General features: G+C 34.8%; 2 protein-coding genes across 2 annotated transcripts; both read right to left on the bottom strand.

Moving 5' to 3' along the window:
• Positions 1-1,313: 1,313 nt before the first annotated feature.
• Positions 1,314-2,454, bottom strand: LOC115702106 (uncharacterized). The gene is made up of 3 exons (XM_061113653.1): positions 2,358-2,454; positions 1,755-2,125; positions 1,314-1,631 (listed from the first exon to the last, which is right to left on the bottom strand). Exons 1-3 carry the CDS (start codon positions 2,452-2,454, stop codon positions 1,314-1,316), a joined length of 786 nt encoding a protein of 261 aa, XP_060969636.1.
• A 187-nt stretch (positions 2,455-2,641) lies between these two features.
• Positions 2,642-6,070, bottom strand: LOC133036885 (uncharacterized). The gene is made up of 6 exons (XM_061113652.1): positions 5,865-6,070; positions 5,137-5,806; positions 4,851-5,016; positions 3,922-4,736; positions 3,745-3,826; positions 2,642-3,678 (listed from the first exon to the last, which is right to left on the bottom strand). Exons 1-6 carry the CDS (start codon positions 6,068-6,070, stop codon positions 2,642-2,644), a joined length of 2,976 nt encoding a protein of 991 aa, XP_060969635.1.
• Between the last annotated feature and the right edge of the window lie 13,255 nt (positions 6,071-19,325).

Below are 19,325 nucleotides of genomic sequence, written 5' to 3'. Positions count from 1 at the left end.
ATGTTCATGTGTAGTTAAAGGCAAGGCTATAGCTGATGGACCGTGAGCGAGCTTATGAGATTGTACATGTCGGGGCGGTTAGGCCTGGAGCGTACGATCCTCGGGACAGCAAGGCTGAATTTTGTAACTGGTCGTTAGACGACCTTTATTTTATGTAATAGTTAAACAGTTAAAATTTTTGTAAATATTTTTTATAATCGGGATCCCGAGTCTTTTGTAATATGGTTTTATAAGTTTAATTAAAAAGCAAAATTTTAATTAATCACGTTTTTCCATAAACCTCGTTGATTAGCAACGAGCTGCACAGTACGTTTAAAAATCACGTAATACGCCTAAGGTAGTTAGGGTGTTACATAATATGTCTTTAAAATATATTTAAGTTAAAAATTAGTTATTTATAACTAATTTTGGATCAACTTGAATTTAAATATATTTGAAATTCATAACTAAGTTAAGAGATTCTAGAAAATTTGTTATTGGAAGATTTTTTAAAATATTGGTTTAAGTTGAAAGTTTGTTAATTTTAGATCAACTTAAAATGGAATATTTTTCAAATTAAGTGGTTAGTAACTTAATTTGTTATTTAATTAAATTTTTGAAAATAATTTAAGTTAGAAATTTATTATTTTTTTTTTGAAATAAAGTAATTCATTAAATAGCAATATCCGCTATTACAATAGACTGAAGAGCAGAGGGAACATTGCTCTCAGTAAAAAGACGATCAGACCAAAAACAAGCACCGCGAGCAACACAATGTGCAGCCTTGTTAGCAGATCGTTTAACATGACAAACAGAAACATGATGTAAAATAGAAATAAGTGATTGACATTCTTGAATAAACAAACCAAAAACAGATGGAAGTGCAACCGAGCTATAAATAGCTTGAACAACAGCGATGCAGTCTGTCTCGATTAGCACATTCGACAAGTTCCTCATCTTCAACCAACTGAGAGCCTCCTTGACACTCAAAGCTTCAGCAACAGCTGGCTGACAAACCCGAGGATGCAGAGAAGAGCTAGCTTCGACTAGCTTCCCATGACAATCTCTAATGACCATACCCGTACCATATTGAGTCGTTGCAGCAAAAATCGCCCCCTCAGTATTGATTTTCAACATCCCAGCATGCGGGTTCTCCCAACACACACTGCTACCAGCAACAACAACATCAAATAATAGCGGTTCAAACCTACTTTCCTGAGCCAACAACCAATTATAAAGTGTAGACCTAGCCATTCGAACCACATCCGCAGCCTGAGAAGAACGACCCTGCCAAAGAAGCTCATTTCGGGCTTTCCAGATACCCCATGCCACCATCAATAGCTCATCCACCAAGGCCACTCTACCCCTACCAAAAACGCCTTAAACCAATCAGCAAAGGTAGCTTCTGCAGAAAACTGCAGCCCCACACCAGACCTATTCCAACAAGATTGTGCAAAATGACATCCAACGAAAACATGGACAATGGTTTCTTCATCAGAGTTGCAGATCACACAGCGGGGGTCAACAGGAACATGCTTATTACGTAACTGGGAACGAGTTGGTAAACACCCCGAGATGGCTTTCCACACAAAGTGAAGAACCTTGGGAGGAACTTTGACTTTCCATAGAGCCCTCCATAATTCAGACTCCAACTGAAGGCCCCATTCACCTTTCAACTCTTAGAGATAGTGATAAGAAATCTTGACCGAGTAAAAACCTGTTGGCTCCTTACTCCAAAACCAATAATCAACATTAACATGATCACTTAGTGGAACCTGCATTATCAAGCCAATATCCCTTGCCTCAAACAAATCGTGTAAAACCTCAAGATCCCATTGCTTACGATCAATATGCATCAACTGTGATACCGTGCTATTCGCCAGAGCAGGATGGGTAGAAACAACACAAGGATTCACATCAGAAATCAGCCAAGGAACATTAAGCACAAGGGTAAACATACCAGACCCAATCCTCCTTCTAGCACCATCACGGACCAATTGTTGGGACTCAAACACATTCCGCCAAATAAAGCTTGGGTTATCACCTATCTCTGCTGTAAGGAAATTTCCATTTGGGTAGTAACGGGCCCTGTAAATGCGTCCCACGAGAGAGTCTTCATACAGAAGAAGACGCCACCCCTGCTTTCCTAACAAGAAAAGATTATAATCACGCAAATTACAAAAAGCCACCTGAATTCTTGCTTCTGCAAAGACGTCGCCAACTAAACCGGCTTACACCTTTTGTTCAGTTAGTAGAGGACCCCCACCAATGCTTGGACATTAAGCTTTCAATGTGTGAACAAGTCTTGAGCGAAAGAAGAAATATAGTCATAGCATAGGTTGGTAAAGCTTGAGCAACCATTTTGAGCAAAACCTCACGGTCAGCTTTTGATAACAACCGACCCTCCCAACTCTGTATTCTCTTGAGCATTTTATCTTTGAGAAAACCCAAGATTGCATTCTTATTCCTCCCCATAGTACAAGGGAGACCCAAATAAATACTTTGCGCATCAGCCATGGGCATCCTCAGCATAGCACACATTCTATCCCGAATAGCAAGAGGAGTGTTGGAGCTGAAAAAATATTGAAGACTTGGCAAAATTCACCTGCTGACCAGTAGCAGCTTCAAACAAATGAAGAAGGCGCAGAACATTAGAAGCTTCTCATTCATTGGCACGACAATAGACATAGCTATCATCAGCAAATAGCATATGTGAAATTAACGGTGCCCCATTCGCAATCTTACAACCCTTTAAAAGACCCTCAACTTCAAACTTCTTAATGAGAGAAGTGAACCCCTCGGCACAAATGAGAAAAAGATAAGGAGACAGAGGATCCCCTTGACGAATACCCCTACCTGGCACAAAAGAAGCTGACACATGCCCACCATGAACAATTTTGTACCTCACTGAACCGACCGTAGCCAAAACAAGATCCACAAAACGAGTGGCGAAACCCATTTTTGTCACCATTGCTCTAAGAAAACCCCATTCAACTCTCTCATAGGCTTTGCTAAGATCCAATTTCAAAGCCATATATCCCTCCTTGCCCTTACGCTTTCTCTTCAGATAATGCATTACCTCAAACGCTATCATAATGTTATCTAAGATTAAACACCCAGGAATAAAAGCAGATTGAGTTGGAGAGATAACATGTGGCAAAACAACTTTAAGATGATTCACAACCACCTTCGAAATAATTTTATAAAGGACATTACACAAAGATATAGGCCACAAATCACTCATGGAAATAGGTTGTTTTTTCTTCGATATAAGCACAATATTTGTATCATTAAGCGCATCAAGTAAAACAGCAGTATCAAAAAAAGCTCTAACCTGCTGAACCACATCATCCTTCACCACATTCCAATATTTTTGAAAAAAACCATGCGTCATACCATCAGGTCCCGGAGATTTACCCGGATGCATATGGAACAGAGCACGCCTTACTTCCTCCTCAGTGACCCGATCAAGAAGCTGTTGATTATGATCCAAAGTAATAGCACTAGGAGTAACATCAACGACCGAGGAAAACTCTGATGCAGAAGTTGTAAAAAGATTCTTGAAATAGTCCAACATAACAACAGGAACCCTATCATCCCACGACACCCACCTACCCGAATCATCCTGAAGACGAGAAATCGTATTGTGCTTTTTCCTATCTGTAGCTTTAGCGTGGAAGAACTTACTATTGCTATCACCTTCACGAAGCCACAATTGTTTAGATCTTTGGCGCCAAAAGATCTCTTACCGATTCAGAGTCTCACACAGTTTCAGTTCAGCATCACGAAAATGTTGAATAGAAGTAGCATCTCTCCCTTTCTTCCATCTTCGAATCTCCCTTTTACACTACGAGATTTTTTGCTTAAAGTTACCCGTATACTCTCTACCCCAAACTGCAAGCATCTCCCCCTAATACTTTAACTTCTCAGTAATCGTCTGACCACTACAATGCTCCCAACAGTCAGACATAACTGTAAACACATGGGCTCACGCAGCCACACATTCTCAAAGAGGAATTGCCGAAATGGAACTACAAAGTTACTAATGATAGGCTCAAGCAATAACACGCAGTGATTCGAAGCTGTGATTTCAAGATTAGTGAGCTTGGCAAGATTAAACCATTGAAACCATTGAGAAGACACCAGAGCACGATCCAGGCAGACTTCTATCCAAGCATCAGTTCCTCTTCCGCGCTCCCAAGTAAACAGATACCCTAACAAGTCAAGATTAATGAGATCACACTCAGCAAGAACATCATTAAATCCATCCAGAAGCCATTGAGGATTATCATGACCGCTCCTCTTATCAAGATGACTAGTAACATTATTTAAATCGCCAATGACACACCACGGAAGATTAGACTCCAACCTCAGAGTTCGCAACAAGTCCCAAGTCTTATACCGCAAACTCCTATTGGGATCCCCATAAACCCCAGCCAATCTCCAAGGAGAAGAAGCATCTTCAGATATCTCCATATCAATATGATTAAAAGAATAGCCAAGTAGCCGAGCTTCAGAATCATTGCGCCAAAGCATAGCCAAACCTCCACTATGCCCTCTAGCATAAATCGAAAACAAACCATCAAAGCCCAACTTAACACGAAGTCTTTCAAGTTTCTCTTTACCAGAAAAAGTTTCACAAAGAAAAAGAAAATTGGGTTTCTTTTGGACCACTAGATCCACAAGGAATTGATAAACCCTCGGGTTCCCAAGCCCACGACAATTCCAACTGATGATACTCATAATGATCGGTGGGCCTGAGAACCAACACCCACCGAAAGACCATTTTTTGCACCCAAGTAACCATGCACACCAACCTCTTCACTAGTCTCCATCTCACTACATATATCGTCACCAGCCGACCCAACAACCTGGTTTTTGGCCCACATCAACCCCTTCCTCATTAATTCGGCCCACAATGGACCCCTCCACATTCATTCGGCCCACATTAGAGCCTTCCACCTGGTTTTGGCCCAATTGAGATTCCACCATACGACGTCTTTTAGTGTCCAAGACAATCAAACTATCACACCCATCCTCCACATCATTTACCATAAATTAATTATCATTATTTAAAATAAAATCAAGATTTTTTGAAAAATCAACATTACCCACAGTTTGCTCCTTATTTTTAGGAGCTGAAAAAATATCTCCAACCTCCTTCCTTGCCGCACACGACATCTCCCTATCCCCTCCACCAGCCTCCATAGAAATCGGCCTGGAGGAAGACAGACCACCCACAGCCGCACTTGTACTGGTACTCCGGCCAACAAACTCCATGTCCGACTCATTACCATCCCGCAACCATTGCGATCCAATTAAATTATTCCTCCTCCAAGGTTGAGCTCTCATCCAAACCCCATACGGTTTTACAATATTTTCAATCGGCACTTCAAAAAGCTTGGAACAAAACTTTTCGGAATGACCGATAACACCACAAATAAAGCAAAAAGTAGGGACATACTCATACTTAAACTCTGCCCAGAAACTCGGATCATCCATGCTTCGCTGGAGTATCTTCCTTCGTTTTAGCGGCACCGTAATATCGATTGGGACATGGACACGCATATATTCACGCCAAACTTGCTGAAAATTCTTCGGGTCTGATTTGATAAATGTCCCAACAAAATTGCCAAAGCGTTCCACAACAGATGCCGATTTAAAACCAGTTTGGAGCCCATGTATCTGAACCCACATATCAAGACTATTGATGACCACCTTCTTAGGATCTTCACCTCTTTGGAGCCGCCCAAAAAAAAAACTGTTGATGATTGAATGTCCACGAACTCCCCTCAACGACCCTTTCCAAATCAATCTCATGATAAAACTGAAACAAATACCTATTAGAATCAATTTCCTTTGCGTAGACCCCTTGACCTGGCTACCATAGAGATGCCATGACATGTCTCATGGCTTCAAAGTCTACTGGCCGAGCAGTAAGGAAAAAGCCAACAATAGATAGATGATCGTGACCAGCTTGATCATCCGGCACAAGAAAATTGACGCCCAAATCCCCATCGTCTTCACCTTCAATAGTGATATCGGCATACCCCTGCTCAATATCAGGCATGTCCAAACTTGATGAGGCCATCGTACCCAACCAGCAGCAAAACAATCGGATAACACACTCAAAACACTCACAAAACAATCGAATAACACACACAAATCACTTACATGCAAATCACTTTCTCACCATGTCAAGAGACAAGACCTTCTTAATATATATTCGTTTCTGAGTTTCCTATTCCTATTAGAATTAGTCTATATAAATATCTTCTTAATAATTCCTAATCGAAAAATAATATTCAATAAAAGAATTTGATAGATATATTAAATCCCAAAGTAAAAATTTTAAGCCCTAGTTATAATCAAAATAGTAGAATAGTACCTACTAAAGGCCCCATTCACCTTTCAACTGAAGGCACCGTTGATGAAAGGTACCGCTGATGAAAATAAAAATTTTAAGTCCTAGGGTACCGCTGATGCGTCGTCAATTATTTGTAAAAGGTTTTGTGAACTTTCTGGAAGCACTTTTCTTCCTGCCGAAATATTAATATATCATTCCATGTGCTTTCTTTTTCTTATACACAAAAGAACACTCTTTTGCTAATGCACTGTTGTACACCGACCACATTCCCCAACGAAGAAGACGCTGACTTTTTTCTTTATTGCTCCTCGTGCAGTTACGCGACCAATATTCTTTGTTTCATAAGGATTCCTTTTTTCAGAAATTTATTATTTTAAAACAACTTAAATTAGATAATTTTCAAATATTTATTTTATTATATTTTAATTTATTTATTTATTTTTCGAATTTTATTTATATTTATACATGATTTTTTGAAAAATTAAATGTTGAAAATTAAATTAAAGTTGAAAATTAATTTTTAATTAATTTTGGACCAACTTTAAATTAAGTAATTTTCATTATTAAAATATATGGATTAAAAGAAATGATTAATTAAAAATACTATATTTTAAATAATGAGCTTTAATCAAGAGATATTCGATCTCCATTGTTGGTCTTACAAAAGTTAAATGTTTTCAATATAACCTCGAGACGCTAGACTTCGTCCCCCTTATAGATGGTTATTCGTTGAAAGCATTTAACACCGTAAGATCTCATATGATAAGTGTTTTGTAAGTTTTTGTCTTTATTAGACTCTCCCCTATCGTGACTACTTAGAGATAAATTACAGAACATGAAACAATGGAGGAAGCTCATAAATTGAGAATAATCTTGACTCTCGCCTACCGGGACAACGTTGGATTCTCATTTTGATTGAATAAAAGGTTGCTAAAACGGTGTCCATTTTAGATGAGCTGACTATTCTATTCAACTAATGTTATCTTTGACTCTCGCCTACCGGGACACTGTATTTCATTATGTTGGAAACCTTGGAATATATATATATGTTTAGTTTTTGGTGTTTTTGCAAACATATCTGCTTACTTGTTATTTTCTGAACTTGTGTATGAATTTATTGAACTAATAGTTTATTTCTATTTTTTGATTTTTGTAGTGTCAAAAATGTACAACCCACACCCCAATCCTCATCTAGAATATGCCTCTAGGAATGAACTTCAAAGTGTGATGATGACTCTTGGTCAGAGTAACACTGCACACTTGCTCATGATGAACATGAATTTCCAGAAAGCAGCTAAGCTGGGAATTGTTTTATCTGAAGAGCAGAGAGTTCATTGCTCCGACAATCCTACTGCTTCAAGCTCAGTTGAGAAGAATAGAGCAAGTGATTCCACTTCCTCAGATTATCCTTCACAACAGATTGAACCAGCAATTAAAACAATCCAAAAACAGTTAAACAATGATGCTTTAGTTTTTGAATCATGTGTTTTAGAGAATGAAAAATCAATCTAGATTCTTGATTCTGGATCTGCAAACCATGTTGCTCATTTCAATTGCTTGAAAACTGGAATTATTTGAAATCCAGAGAGTTGAAACTTAAAGTTGGGAATGGCGAAATGGTATCGGTTAGAGCTAGAGGAAAAGCCAAAATCAAGTTTCAAAACAGAATTTTGGAATTAGACAACGTCTTATTCATTCCAAATTTTAGGAGAAACTTGATTTTTATTTCATGCTTACAGCTGGAACAATACAAATTAGATTTTTCAAGTTCTGGTTCTACCATTTCTCGAAATTACATTCAAATTTGTGTTGCATCTATGGAACATGGGCTTTATGTTCTAAGACCAGAAAAACCATTTGCGTTGAATAACGACCTGTTTAAGGTAGCTAAACCTAGAAACCACAAAAAGCAAAAGATTGATAATGATGATGAAACATATCTATGGCACTTACATCTTAGTTATATAGGCTATGATAGACTTCACAGGTTAACCAAAGGTGGTCCATTGAAAAACATCACCTTAGGTGAATTACCAGTTTGTGAATCTTGCCTAGAAGGCAAAATGACAAAACGTTCTTTCTCTGCAAAAGGAGAGCGTGCCAAAGAACCACTAGGTATAGTACATTTAGATGTTTGTGGACCACTGAATGTCAAAGCTAGAGGTGGTTATGAGTACTTTGTCACTTTCATTGACGATTACTCTAGATATGGTCACATTTACCTTATGCATAAGAAATCTGAAACATTTGAAAAGTTTCAGGAATTTCTAGCATTGGCTCAAAACTAATTGGGTAAAACCTTAAAGATCTTGCGAACTGATAGGGGTGGAGAATATATGGATATGCAGTTCAAAGATTATTTAATTGAACTTGGCATTGAATCCCAATTGACTGCCCCTAACACTCCACAACAAAATGGAGTTACAGAAAGAAGAAATCGCACGCTTTTGGAAATAGTTAGGTCCATGCTTAGCTACTCAACTCTACCCACGTCCTTCTGGGGATATACAATTCTGATGGCAACTGACATTTTAAATGTTGTTCCATCTAAATCAGTCCCTAAAACACCTTTAGAATTATGGAATGGTCGTACACCTAGTTTACGCCATTACAGAATCTGGGGGTGCCCTGCTCATGTCTTAAGAAAGAAAGATGGAAAACTTGAAAAGCGAACTGAGGTTTGCATGTTTGTTGGAAATTATAAGGAGACTAGGGGTGGACTATTTTATAGTCTCAAGGATGATAAGAATTTCAAACCACAAACGCCACTTTCCTTGAAGATGACTATATTAAGAATTTCAAACCACAAAGCGAAGTAGTATTGGAGGAAATGCTTTCAGATATAACTCCTTCTAATGTTCCATCCTCTTCTACTCAAGTAGAGGATAATCCCACTTCCTCGGTTGAACCTTTGGAAGTTGATACCACCGACAAATCTACCACTAATGTTCCTGTTTAGAAAATCACGACTCCTCGTCGTAGTGGGAGGGTTTCCACAAAACCATCTCGTTATGGCTTGGATGGTGAAGTTAATATGGTCGTTGGTGACGGTATTGATGAATTAACTTATAAACAGGCAATGGCAAGTCCAGAACAGAAACAATGGTCAGCCGGCGTGGATTCAGAAATGGAGTCCATGAAAAGAACAAAGTTTGGGAATATGTAGACGCACCTGATGATTATCGTCCAATTGGATGTAAATAGATCTACAAGAAGAAAAGAGGTGCTGGAGGCGAAGTCAAAACTTTCAAAGCTAGACTGGTCGCTAAGGGTTATACCCAAAGAGAAGGTGTGGACTATGAGGAAACTTTTAGTCTGGCCACCATGCTCAAATCCATTCAAATTCTTCTCTCCATAGCTGCCGCTTTCGATTATGAAATTTGGCAAATAGATGTCAAGACAACTTTCCTTAATGGAATTTTTGAACAAACCATCTATATGGAGCAACAAGAAGGCTATGTTCTTCCAGGGCAGGAAAAGAAAGTTTGCAAATTTAATAGGTCCATTTATGGACTTAAGCAAGCTTCTCGCTCTTGGAACAAAAGGTTTGATGAAATCATCAAGACCTAAGGCTTTCTTCAAAATGAAGATGAACCTTGTGTTTACCAACTCAAGGATAGCCAAGTGGTATGTTGATGACATTTTGATTATTGGTAACAATATCAAGAAAATGACTGACATCAAGGAATGGCTTGACACTCAATTCGAAATGAAAGATTTGGGTGAAGCTACTTATGTTCTTGGTATTCAGATCATCTGAATTCGAAAGAACAGATCCCTTGCTCTCTCTCAAACATCTTACATTGATAAGGTTTTGGAAAGATTCTCAATGACCAATGCCAAAGGGACACAAATGCCCTCTAGATTTGGTATCCGTCTATCTAAGGAACAACGTCCCACTGATCCTTAAGAGATAGAATACATGAGAAGGGTTCCTTTTGCTTCAGTAGTTGGGAGTCTAATGTATGCAATGTTATGCACTAGACCTGACATATGCTACGCAGTAGGAATTGTGAGCATGTATCAGACAAACCCAGGAGAGGAACATTGGACTGCAGTTACGCATATTTTGAAATATTTGAAAAGTACTAGGCATTATGTGTTAGTCTACAAGGGTGGTGCTTTAAATTCCGTAGGCTATACCGACTCAGATTTCCAGGCTTGTCTTGATGACAGAAATTCTACATCTGGGATGGTGTTCACTCTTGAGGGTGGAGCAGTGGTTTGGAGAAGTGCTAAACAAACTGCAATTTTAGACTCTACCATGGAGGCCGAATACATAGCCGCCGCAGAGGCTGCTAAGGAACTTGTCTGGGTTAGAAAGTTATTCACAAGACTTGGTGTTGTTTTTGGAATGGAGAAACCACTGGTTTTACTTTGTGATAACACTGGTGCTATAGCCAGTAGTAAAGAGCCTTGAAGCCACAAGAGAAGCAAACACATAGAGAGCAAATACCACATCATCAGAGAATATGTGGCAAGAGGGGATGTACGTACTGATGGAGAAAATGGACACTGAAGATAACCTAGCTGATCCATTCACCAAAGTATTGACAACAACTGCATTTGAAAAGCACAGATTGAATTTAGGATTAATTGAAATGTACTAATAGTTTTATGTTAGTGCAAGTGGGAGTTTGTTGGGCTTTGTGCCCTAAATAAAACTCTATTTCAATGTAATCTTTTCTATTCAAATCAATAAAGAAACATATTTAATTTCATTACTTCTTTGATGTGTTATTTGGTTCATGTGATCATCTATTTACTTATTTGATTAATAATTCATCCAAACCCTTATCACACTGATATTCTTGTTTATTGTGTGGTCAATAGAGTAGAAAGTAAACAAGATTGAGTGAGTAAATGTATTCCTAGATTTATCAGTACACAGGGTTTAACTGATATGATAATCTACAATGGAGTTTACTTGCACCTTGGATAAATGCTATGTCCTTTCTAGGGCATTGGTTAAAGTAAGCTGGGGTTGGATGTATGGAGTATGCATCGGAAGGGACCGATATTGAACTTGAACTAGATATGCTAATCTTACCGTAATATCTATTCAATCAATATCACCTAGTTGATCCTAGATCAAATGATCTCAATCCTGAGATGGTTAGGCTCGATCTCAAAAGTATTATTCATGTTCTTTGATTTGTTAGTTATGTTGGAAATTATTTTACCAAGATCTTAGATCTACTCACAAGTATGTTGATTAACACCCTAAATATGAACTTTCTAAAACGATGAAATAAACACATATAAAGTTTAGTAAACCTTACATTGGGTGCAGCGGAATATAATGACTCCTTCCGTTCAGATATCTAGCCCTTGATTCCTTTCTGTAGCAGAGCATTATCAATATCTGAACCTGGATCTCTTTCTCTGAATCTTTGATGCTGAAACTCCTTCTTGTTGAAACTCTTTCTTCACGATCTTCCTCACTATGGTTGAGGTATCACTTGCTGTGTGTGGGCACTACTCTCACACTAAGAATTTCGAAATTTTGAAGAAGAAAAGAAGATGGAAGTGGCGGCTAAAGATAGGGGGAGAGAGAGGCTCAGTTTTTCTGAATCAGAAGTGTGAAATTTTAGTGTAAATTTCCTGAAGCCTTCACTATCTATTTATAGCCTTCCACTAGGGTTAGGTTTGAATTATTTGGCATTAAAATAATGAAAATATCAGTTTAAATTTCCTACAAAAGTGGCCGGCCCTATACTAGTGGATTTGGGCCTCACTTTTTGCAATTTTGCAGTTTTATCTTTTCTGCATCTGATTTTCTCAAAAACGCCAATTTCTAATTCAACCATTTAAATGCCAATTCTAACTATTTAATAACTATAAATAATTATTAAATAATATTGTCATTTATCATATTTATTAATTGAACCATACAAAGTATCATAATTAACAAATATGCCCCTATAAACTCTTTCTTTACAATTTCGCCCTTACTTAGTGAAAAATTAACATATAGACATAGTCTAATTTGAGAATTATAATTGATTAATCAAAACCAATTATATGAGTCTTACAAGCAATATTATCTCAACTAGTGCGGGGACCATGGGTCTATATTACCGAGCTTCCAATAAGTAGATAAAGAATTTATTACTAAAATTCACTAACTTATTAATTCTTCGTTGAATCCACGCATAGAACTTAGAATTGCACTCTAAGTATATAGAATGCTCTATATGTTCCACCATATAGACACATCATTAGTTATCCATTGTTAGTGTTCATTGGATCACATCCAATATTTTGAGGCCTATCCAGATCCGATCGAATCATATATTGGATGTTAGATTTTATCATCCGATCCGATCCAATTAATTTCGTCATCCAATCGATCCAACATCCATTGGATGTTGGATTGGATCGGTTCTATCCATTGGATGTATTTCATATGTATTTATTTATTTAAATTGGGTTTATTCAATATTTTAAATCTAGTATTTTTTTGGATCGGATTGGATCCATCCAATATTTTAGATCCAGCATGTATTGGATCGGACTGGATCCATCCAATCCAAGAAAAAAAGAGTAAAACTTTAATGTTAATTTTCATATATACATATAGATTTGACGTATAATAATATAAAATCTAATTACTCATCCAAACTAAATGAAAATACTAATTAGTTCGATTGGATGTTGGATGTATTGGATTTTTAGACACCCCATCCACCATCCGATCCGATCCAATTGGATATCCAATGTTTGGCGGTCGGTTGTAATTGGATCGGTCGGTTCTCATTGGATTGGATGGATTTATGCACACCCTTAGTTATAATCCTAATTTGATCAATGATCCTCTATATGAATGATCTACACTGTAAAGGGATTAGATTACCGTTACACCCTACAATGTATTTAATCCTTAAAACACTTAACCCCGTATAAATGATATTTCAGCTTACGTGAAATGAGATCTCCACCATTTATTTTTGTTTGGTCAAGCTCGAAGGAGATCATCCTTTACTTACTATTCGCCAGATAGAAGCTATAGATTCCATGTTTATGTTAGCGCTCCCACTCAATTGCATTACCGTGTTCCCAAAATGTACGTATCACCCTGACCTAAAAGTAGGCTTAACTAACAAATCAAAGAACACGAATAGCCTCTTGAGATTGAACCTAATCATAACTGGATTAAGATCATTTGATCTAGGATCAACTAGGCGATATTGACTTGAATAGAAATTACGGTAAGTTTAATAAATCTAAGTCAAAGTTCAATATCGGTCCCTTCCGATGCATACTCCATGCATCCAACCTGAGCTTTACTTTAACCAATGCTCTGGAAAGTACATAGCACTTCTCCAAATGCAAGTGAACTTTGTTGTAGATTATCATATCAGTAAAATCCTATGTCTGATAAATCTAGGAAACTTTATTCACATAGTCATGTTTACTTTCCATTGTGTTGACAGCACAATAAACAGGATCAAGTATGTGAAAAGGGTTTCAGATGAATTCATACATTATGTACATACAATCATGAAATAAATCATGTGAACCATGCAACATGAAATGTTATTTCCGATCTATATTAATAAGTAAATCTGATTATATTGAAATGAGTTTTATTTAGGGCATAAAACCCAACAAACTCCCACTTGCACTAATATAAAACAAAAAGTGCGTTTCAAATAATCTCAACACCTTGATATACAAATCAAGTGTAGTAGTAGTAAACTCCTCGTAATAGGATCTGAAAGGTTGAATTAAACACAACCTTTTCTCCACCATTACTCTCTATATGTCTACTCTCTTGGGATACTAGATTCTATACATACCTTTGGCAACTACTTTTGGTTAATCAGGAAATTAACACTAGTAGTTTAGGCAATTTGGAATGGTGCCAAAAATGTATAGAACTTTCCTTAGACTGAATAAGTACCTTTCCTGTAACTTTAACATTCAGTCCCTTTCTGGTAGACCTAGAGACTTCAGATAGGTTTTTACACTTCTCCAAAATCACTATTCCACCCCAGAGTAATCACCATCTTATCAGAAAGATTTTCTAGCACAAAGGCAAATTTCGAAATCTGATGTGGTGTAGTCTAAGAGTTCTAAACACACCCTTATAGACTAATATATAGTTCCTCTTCTTAATCTTAAGATTTACTTGATTGTCTTCCAATGTTCTTCTCCTGGATTAATCTGATACCTACTCATTACTCCCACTCAACAATAGGTGTCTGGTCTAAGGCATACAAAAGCATGTCTAAGACCTATCACTGTTGATTTAAGAAATTATTTCATGGCTTTTTCTTTTCTAGAATAGTTGAGACTTTTCCTTAGATAAATAAAATCTAGTCCTAGAAGTCGAGAAGCTTCTATAGATTGCCATTAGAAAGAAAATGCTTCAGCATCTTACTAAAGTAAGTTGCTTGCATTAGAGTCAGTAATTACCAGGTATACCACAAGCCATAGGTTTAGATAAACTCAAACCTATAATACTAGGAACAGGAAGTTTGTTAAGTCCATATAATAGACTTATAAACGAAAATTTCCTTTTATGTCCTTGTAATAGAAAACTTTAGGTTATTCCATGTGAATGGATTAAACCATAGTTCTATTGGCTTTTCTTCTTAGTTTCTTATTTTGACAATCCATTACTTGTTTAAACTCACAATGGATTTTAATCACTAGTGTCTCCCAAGTCATAAGAAGGTGAGTTCCTAGAAACTCTCCCACTACAACAAGGTACTGTGAATTATGTCGAAGAAAACTAAATGGTATTGATCTCTTCGGTTGTGACAAGAGAACAGAGCCAGTGGGATCATCATATGTCATATAAGATGATAGGACACTTTTGGAATCAAGAAAAATATCTCCTTTATTTGCTACTTTATTTTCAGACTTAGTCATTTTCTTAGAAAAGTAGTATTTGTTTGAACAAACACTTTCTCATCTATTGACAATGGGATGGTCCACCCCTAATCACTTAGAATAGCTAACAAACCATGGTTAATAGTTCTAGCTTTTCTTAAGATTTTGATTAGGTCATCCATGAATCTAGTAATGATTTACATTAAGTATACAACCATTACATCATTCTGAAATTGTACTACCATAGAAGAAATTAGGCAACGACTAGTAACTAATCATCACCATGCAACTCGAAATTTCTGGGGAGGTGAGTTTGGATATAATTCAAAAATCAATTTAATGATCTTTGAACTGCCTATCTACTATCTATTTCTCCACCCCTATCAGTTCGTAAGATCTTTAACCACTTACCTTAATGGTTTTAACCATTGCTAGAAATTAATGAAAATTTTCAAACATTTCCAATTTCTTGCTAAAAGGTATAATCTAGAGTTATCGTTTTAAGAATACAACGAAAAACTCATATCCACCCCTGAATGTACATCCATCTGCGAATGAGATGAACTACTTTCAGTGTATATAGGCATATTAACTCTTTGCAGAGATTGATCTTGTCAAATCCACTATGAACAAGATACAAATGCCATAGATTAAAAAAAATGTGGTAGTGTCTTTTGATGACATAGGTTTAGTTACATCAAAGAGTTCTTAGAATACTGCAAGTGGATCCTGGTCACAGAATACCTAACTCATATTCCATACAGTTTGAATCCATTAATAGAAAATGAATATTAAACCCATGTGAAGGTGTAACTGTATTGCATCCTGGAATTAGAAATATAAGAAAATTTCTGTTTGGAATCTAAAATTAAAGTCAAAGACTTAAATTTATACCAAATATAATGACTAATTCTATCTTGGACCACCACTACTAATTTAACTCTAAGTCTGATTTTCCCATACAAGTAGGAGATTTCTAAGATTGAGGATTTATATCAATTGGGAATAGAATTTCGGGATTATAATCATATGCGTCATTTAATTTCTTAAGAGAAAATATAATGACATTAAATGATATATAGACCATTCATCCAATGATATGTTATCTAGCTAATTCGAAATGAATAAGCTAAGAGGAATTACGATAATTTTGTTTATTAAATAAGAATCCAACGATGCTTCGATTAGCGAAAGTCAAAGTAATCTTATTTATACAATCTTCTTGTTTCATATCGTAAAAATACTAGTCTAAGGTGTCATCAATTGATGAAAAGCTAGATGTCGCATATACAATATTTATCTTTCGAGATCTAACACTATTATGAATGTCTAATGGTGAAATCCACTAGGGATTTATCTCATTAGATAAACAAACCAAGTTAGACCAACAATGAAGATTCGAAATTAAACTACAACTTAATAACAGAAAATAACATGGTTCAATATAAATTCATACACAATTCAGATATTATTAATCATATAGCAAGTAGGAATGATAAGTAAAAATACTAAAACATACAATCCTAAATAATTTCCAAGGTTTTCAACAAACTGATATCAGTGTCCCGTTTAGGCGAGAGTCAAAGCTACCATCCATTGAATAGAGTTGTCAGCTCATCTAAAATGTTAAACATTCTAGCAACCTTTTATTCGATCAAGATTGGAATTCAGCGTTGTCCCGTTTAGGCGAGAGTCAAGGCAATTCTATCTTATGAGCTTCAACCATTGTTTCGCAATTTGCAAGTCAAATATGGTCGCCACCATTAGGGTGATCTATACTATATAAAACACTTACAAACTACTTATCTTTCGAGATTAAACGGTGCGAAATTGCTAATGAACGTTCCTCCATTAGAGAGGATTACTCACTAAAACAAACGCGATGTAAAACCAACAATGGAGATCGAATATCTTAATAATAAAGCTCATTATTTAAAGAGAGTTGTATTTTCTTTGAATCTCATTATTTTATCTATTTAATTTAAATATATATATTTATTTAATTAAAATTTCCAATTTAGAATGAAAAATTCTAAATACAAATTTTAATTTAATATTTATAAATTTTATTTAGATGGATATGAAAATAAAATGAATTTCTTCCATCTTAGTAATAATTTCCAATAAATATTTAGAAAAATATTCAATTTAAGTTGTTACAAAATTAATTTAAATTAATTTACAACTCAAATTTAATTTTCTATAAATATATATTGCATTTCGAAAAATTAAAGTATTTAAGAATATAATTTTCGAAAATGCATGTTAAAATAATAAATAAATCCTGGAAAAATTATTCTAATTTAATGTTGGCCCAAAATTAATTAATAAAATAATTTACAACAAAAAATATAATTTTCCTATTTAATTAAATATATAAGAAAAATTTCAAATATTTAAGTATGATGATGAAAATCAACTTAAATATTAATTTTCTATTTAATTAAATACACTAGAAAAATACTTCAAGCAAAATATCACCTATCTAGATTTTCCTTTGACTAATTAATTAAATTCTAATAATATATTTTAATTCATTTACTTTAAATTAATCAATTAATGAAAAAATCATTGATTTAAGTTGGTCAAAAATTAAAATAAATAATTTACAACTTTAATCTATTTTTCAAAGAAAATTCGAAATTCCAACATTTAAGAAATGCAATTTCGAAATTTGATTAATAAAATAAAGAAAAAATATATTTTGAAAATTATTTAAATTTAGTTGAAAAAATAAATTTCAACTAAAAATAATTTTCTATTTAATTAAGTGTCATGAAAAAAAAATATTTAAGTATCATGATGAAAATCAACTTAGATATTTAATTTTCAAATTAATTAAATGTATTAAATTCAAGAAATAAATAATTAAGTGTAGAGAAGGCTTAATTATTAATCTCTAGTTTAATACTAGGAAAAATATACTTAAAATAAATTGTACCAAAAATAATTATTTAAATAATTAATTTCACAATGTAGAATATTATCCTATTTAATATTAGAAATAATAAGTAGTCTAGAAATAACTATCTAGAAAATATCTTATTTGACTAAGTATCTTTTCCACAAAATTTGAAAAAAAATATCTAATTTAAGTTGTATTAGAGAAAATCTAGAACTTAAATATTTTCAAATTTAAATTTAATTAAATATTAAAAATTAAGTTGTAACCACTTAATTTGAAAATATTCCATTTTAAGTTAATATTCGAAAAGATATTAACTTAAAAAATATCTAAAATATTCTATTTTAAGTTAATATTCGAAAAGATATTAACTTAAAAAATATCTGAAGAATCTTAATAACCAATGCCTAAAATTCCTCAACTTAATTTTGAAATTTTCAATCCAAAAGATATTCAGATTTAAGTTGGTTAGTTGTAGATAACTAAATATCAACTTAAATAGGAATATTTAATGAAAAAATTTAAATTAAGCTTCAGAAAGAATCTAGATGGTTATAATTCTATATTTAATTAAATACAAGAAAATACATATAGTTTAGCTTAGAATAAAAAATTCTTTAAACTATAATTTTCTTAAATTAATTTCAAAATAAATGAAATTAATTATGTTGCTAATCAATTTTATTAGGTTAAACTAGTTTAATTAACCTAGTACAGTTATTCAAATCAGGCGAATGGGCCTTCACAATTGGGGTAGTTCATGTGAGGGGGTGCTGGGTTCAGTATGTTGTACCCACTACTATGGCTCCCAACTCTCACACATGGCCCAAAAGAGAGGAATTTAACCTTAAAATGAACAACTGTTATTAATTGAATAGGCCCAAAAACTAAATGGGCCTAAATAAACTCTACCAAGAACTATGACATTTTATTTAGCAACAACAACCTATATGCATCTATAATGAAATTAAACACATAGGCTCACACAGGCACACTTTGGATGGGTCCTATCATGTTGCTAGGTCATACACAGATGAAAGAAGATTGTAAATATACCTGTTACAAATTATTTACTTGACCAAGGGAGCCATCAGATCTTTAGATCTGGCAAAAAGTAACCATGGCTATTTGCAATCAAGTAATAATAGGTTTTGAAAACTTACAAACAAGCTAAAACACATACTCCTGCAACAAGGTTAGCTGGATAGTTGGATATAGGATTTATTTAATTTT

This window comes from Cannabis sativa, chromosome 4, assembly GCF_029168945.1.
Source record: "Cannabis sativa cultivar Pink pepper isolate KNU-18-1 chromosome 4, ASM2916894v1, whole genome shotgun sequence".
Lineage (NCBI taxonomy): Eukaryota > Viridiplantae > Streptophyta > Magnoliopsida > Rosales > Cannabaceae > Cannabis > Cannabis sativa.
This window is presented reverse-complemented; position numbering and strand designations above follow the sequence as displayed.

Excerpts from the sequence above, each read along its gene's own strand:
- LOC133036885 (XM_061113652.1), bottom strand. The coding sequence starts at position 6,070 with ATGGCCTCATCAAGTTTGGACATGCCTGATATTGAGCAGGGGTATGCC. Across the intron at positions 5,807-5,864 it reads CATGTCATGGCATCTCTATG|TTTTATCATGAGATTGATTT; the intron begins GTAGCCAGGTCA and ends TATTTGTTTCAG. Across the intron at positions 4,737-4,850 it reads TGATGTGGGCCAAAAACCAG|GCCCACCGATCATTATGAGT; the intron begins GTTGTTGGGTCG and ends GTTGGTTCTCAG.
- LOC115702106 (XM_061113653.1), bottom strand. The coding sequence starts at position 2,454 with ATGGGGAGGAATAAGAATGCAATCTTGGGTTTTCTCAAAGATAAAATG. Across the intron at positions 2,126-2,357 it reads GTTGTTATCAAAAGCTGACC|GAAAGCAGGGGTGGCGTCTT; the intron begins GTGAGGTTTTGC and ends TTTTCTTGTTAG. Across the intron at positions 1,632-1,754 it reads ATATTGGCTTGATAATGCAG|TTGGAGTCTGAATTATGGAG; the intron begins GTTCCACTAAGT and ends TGGGGCCTTCAG.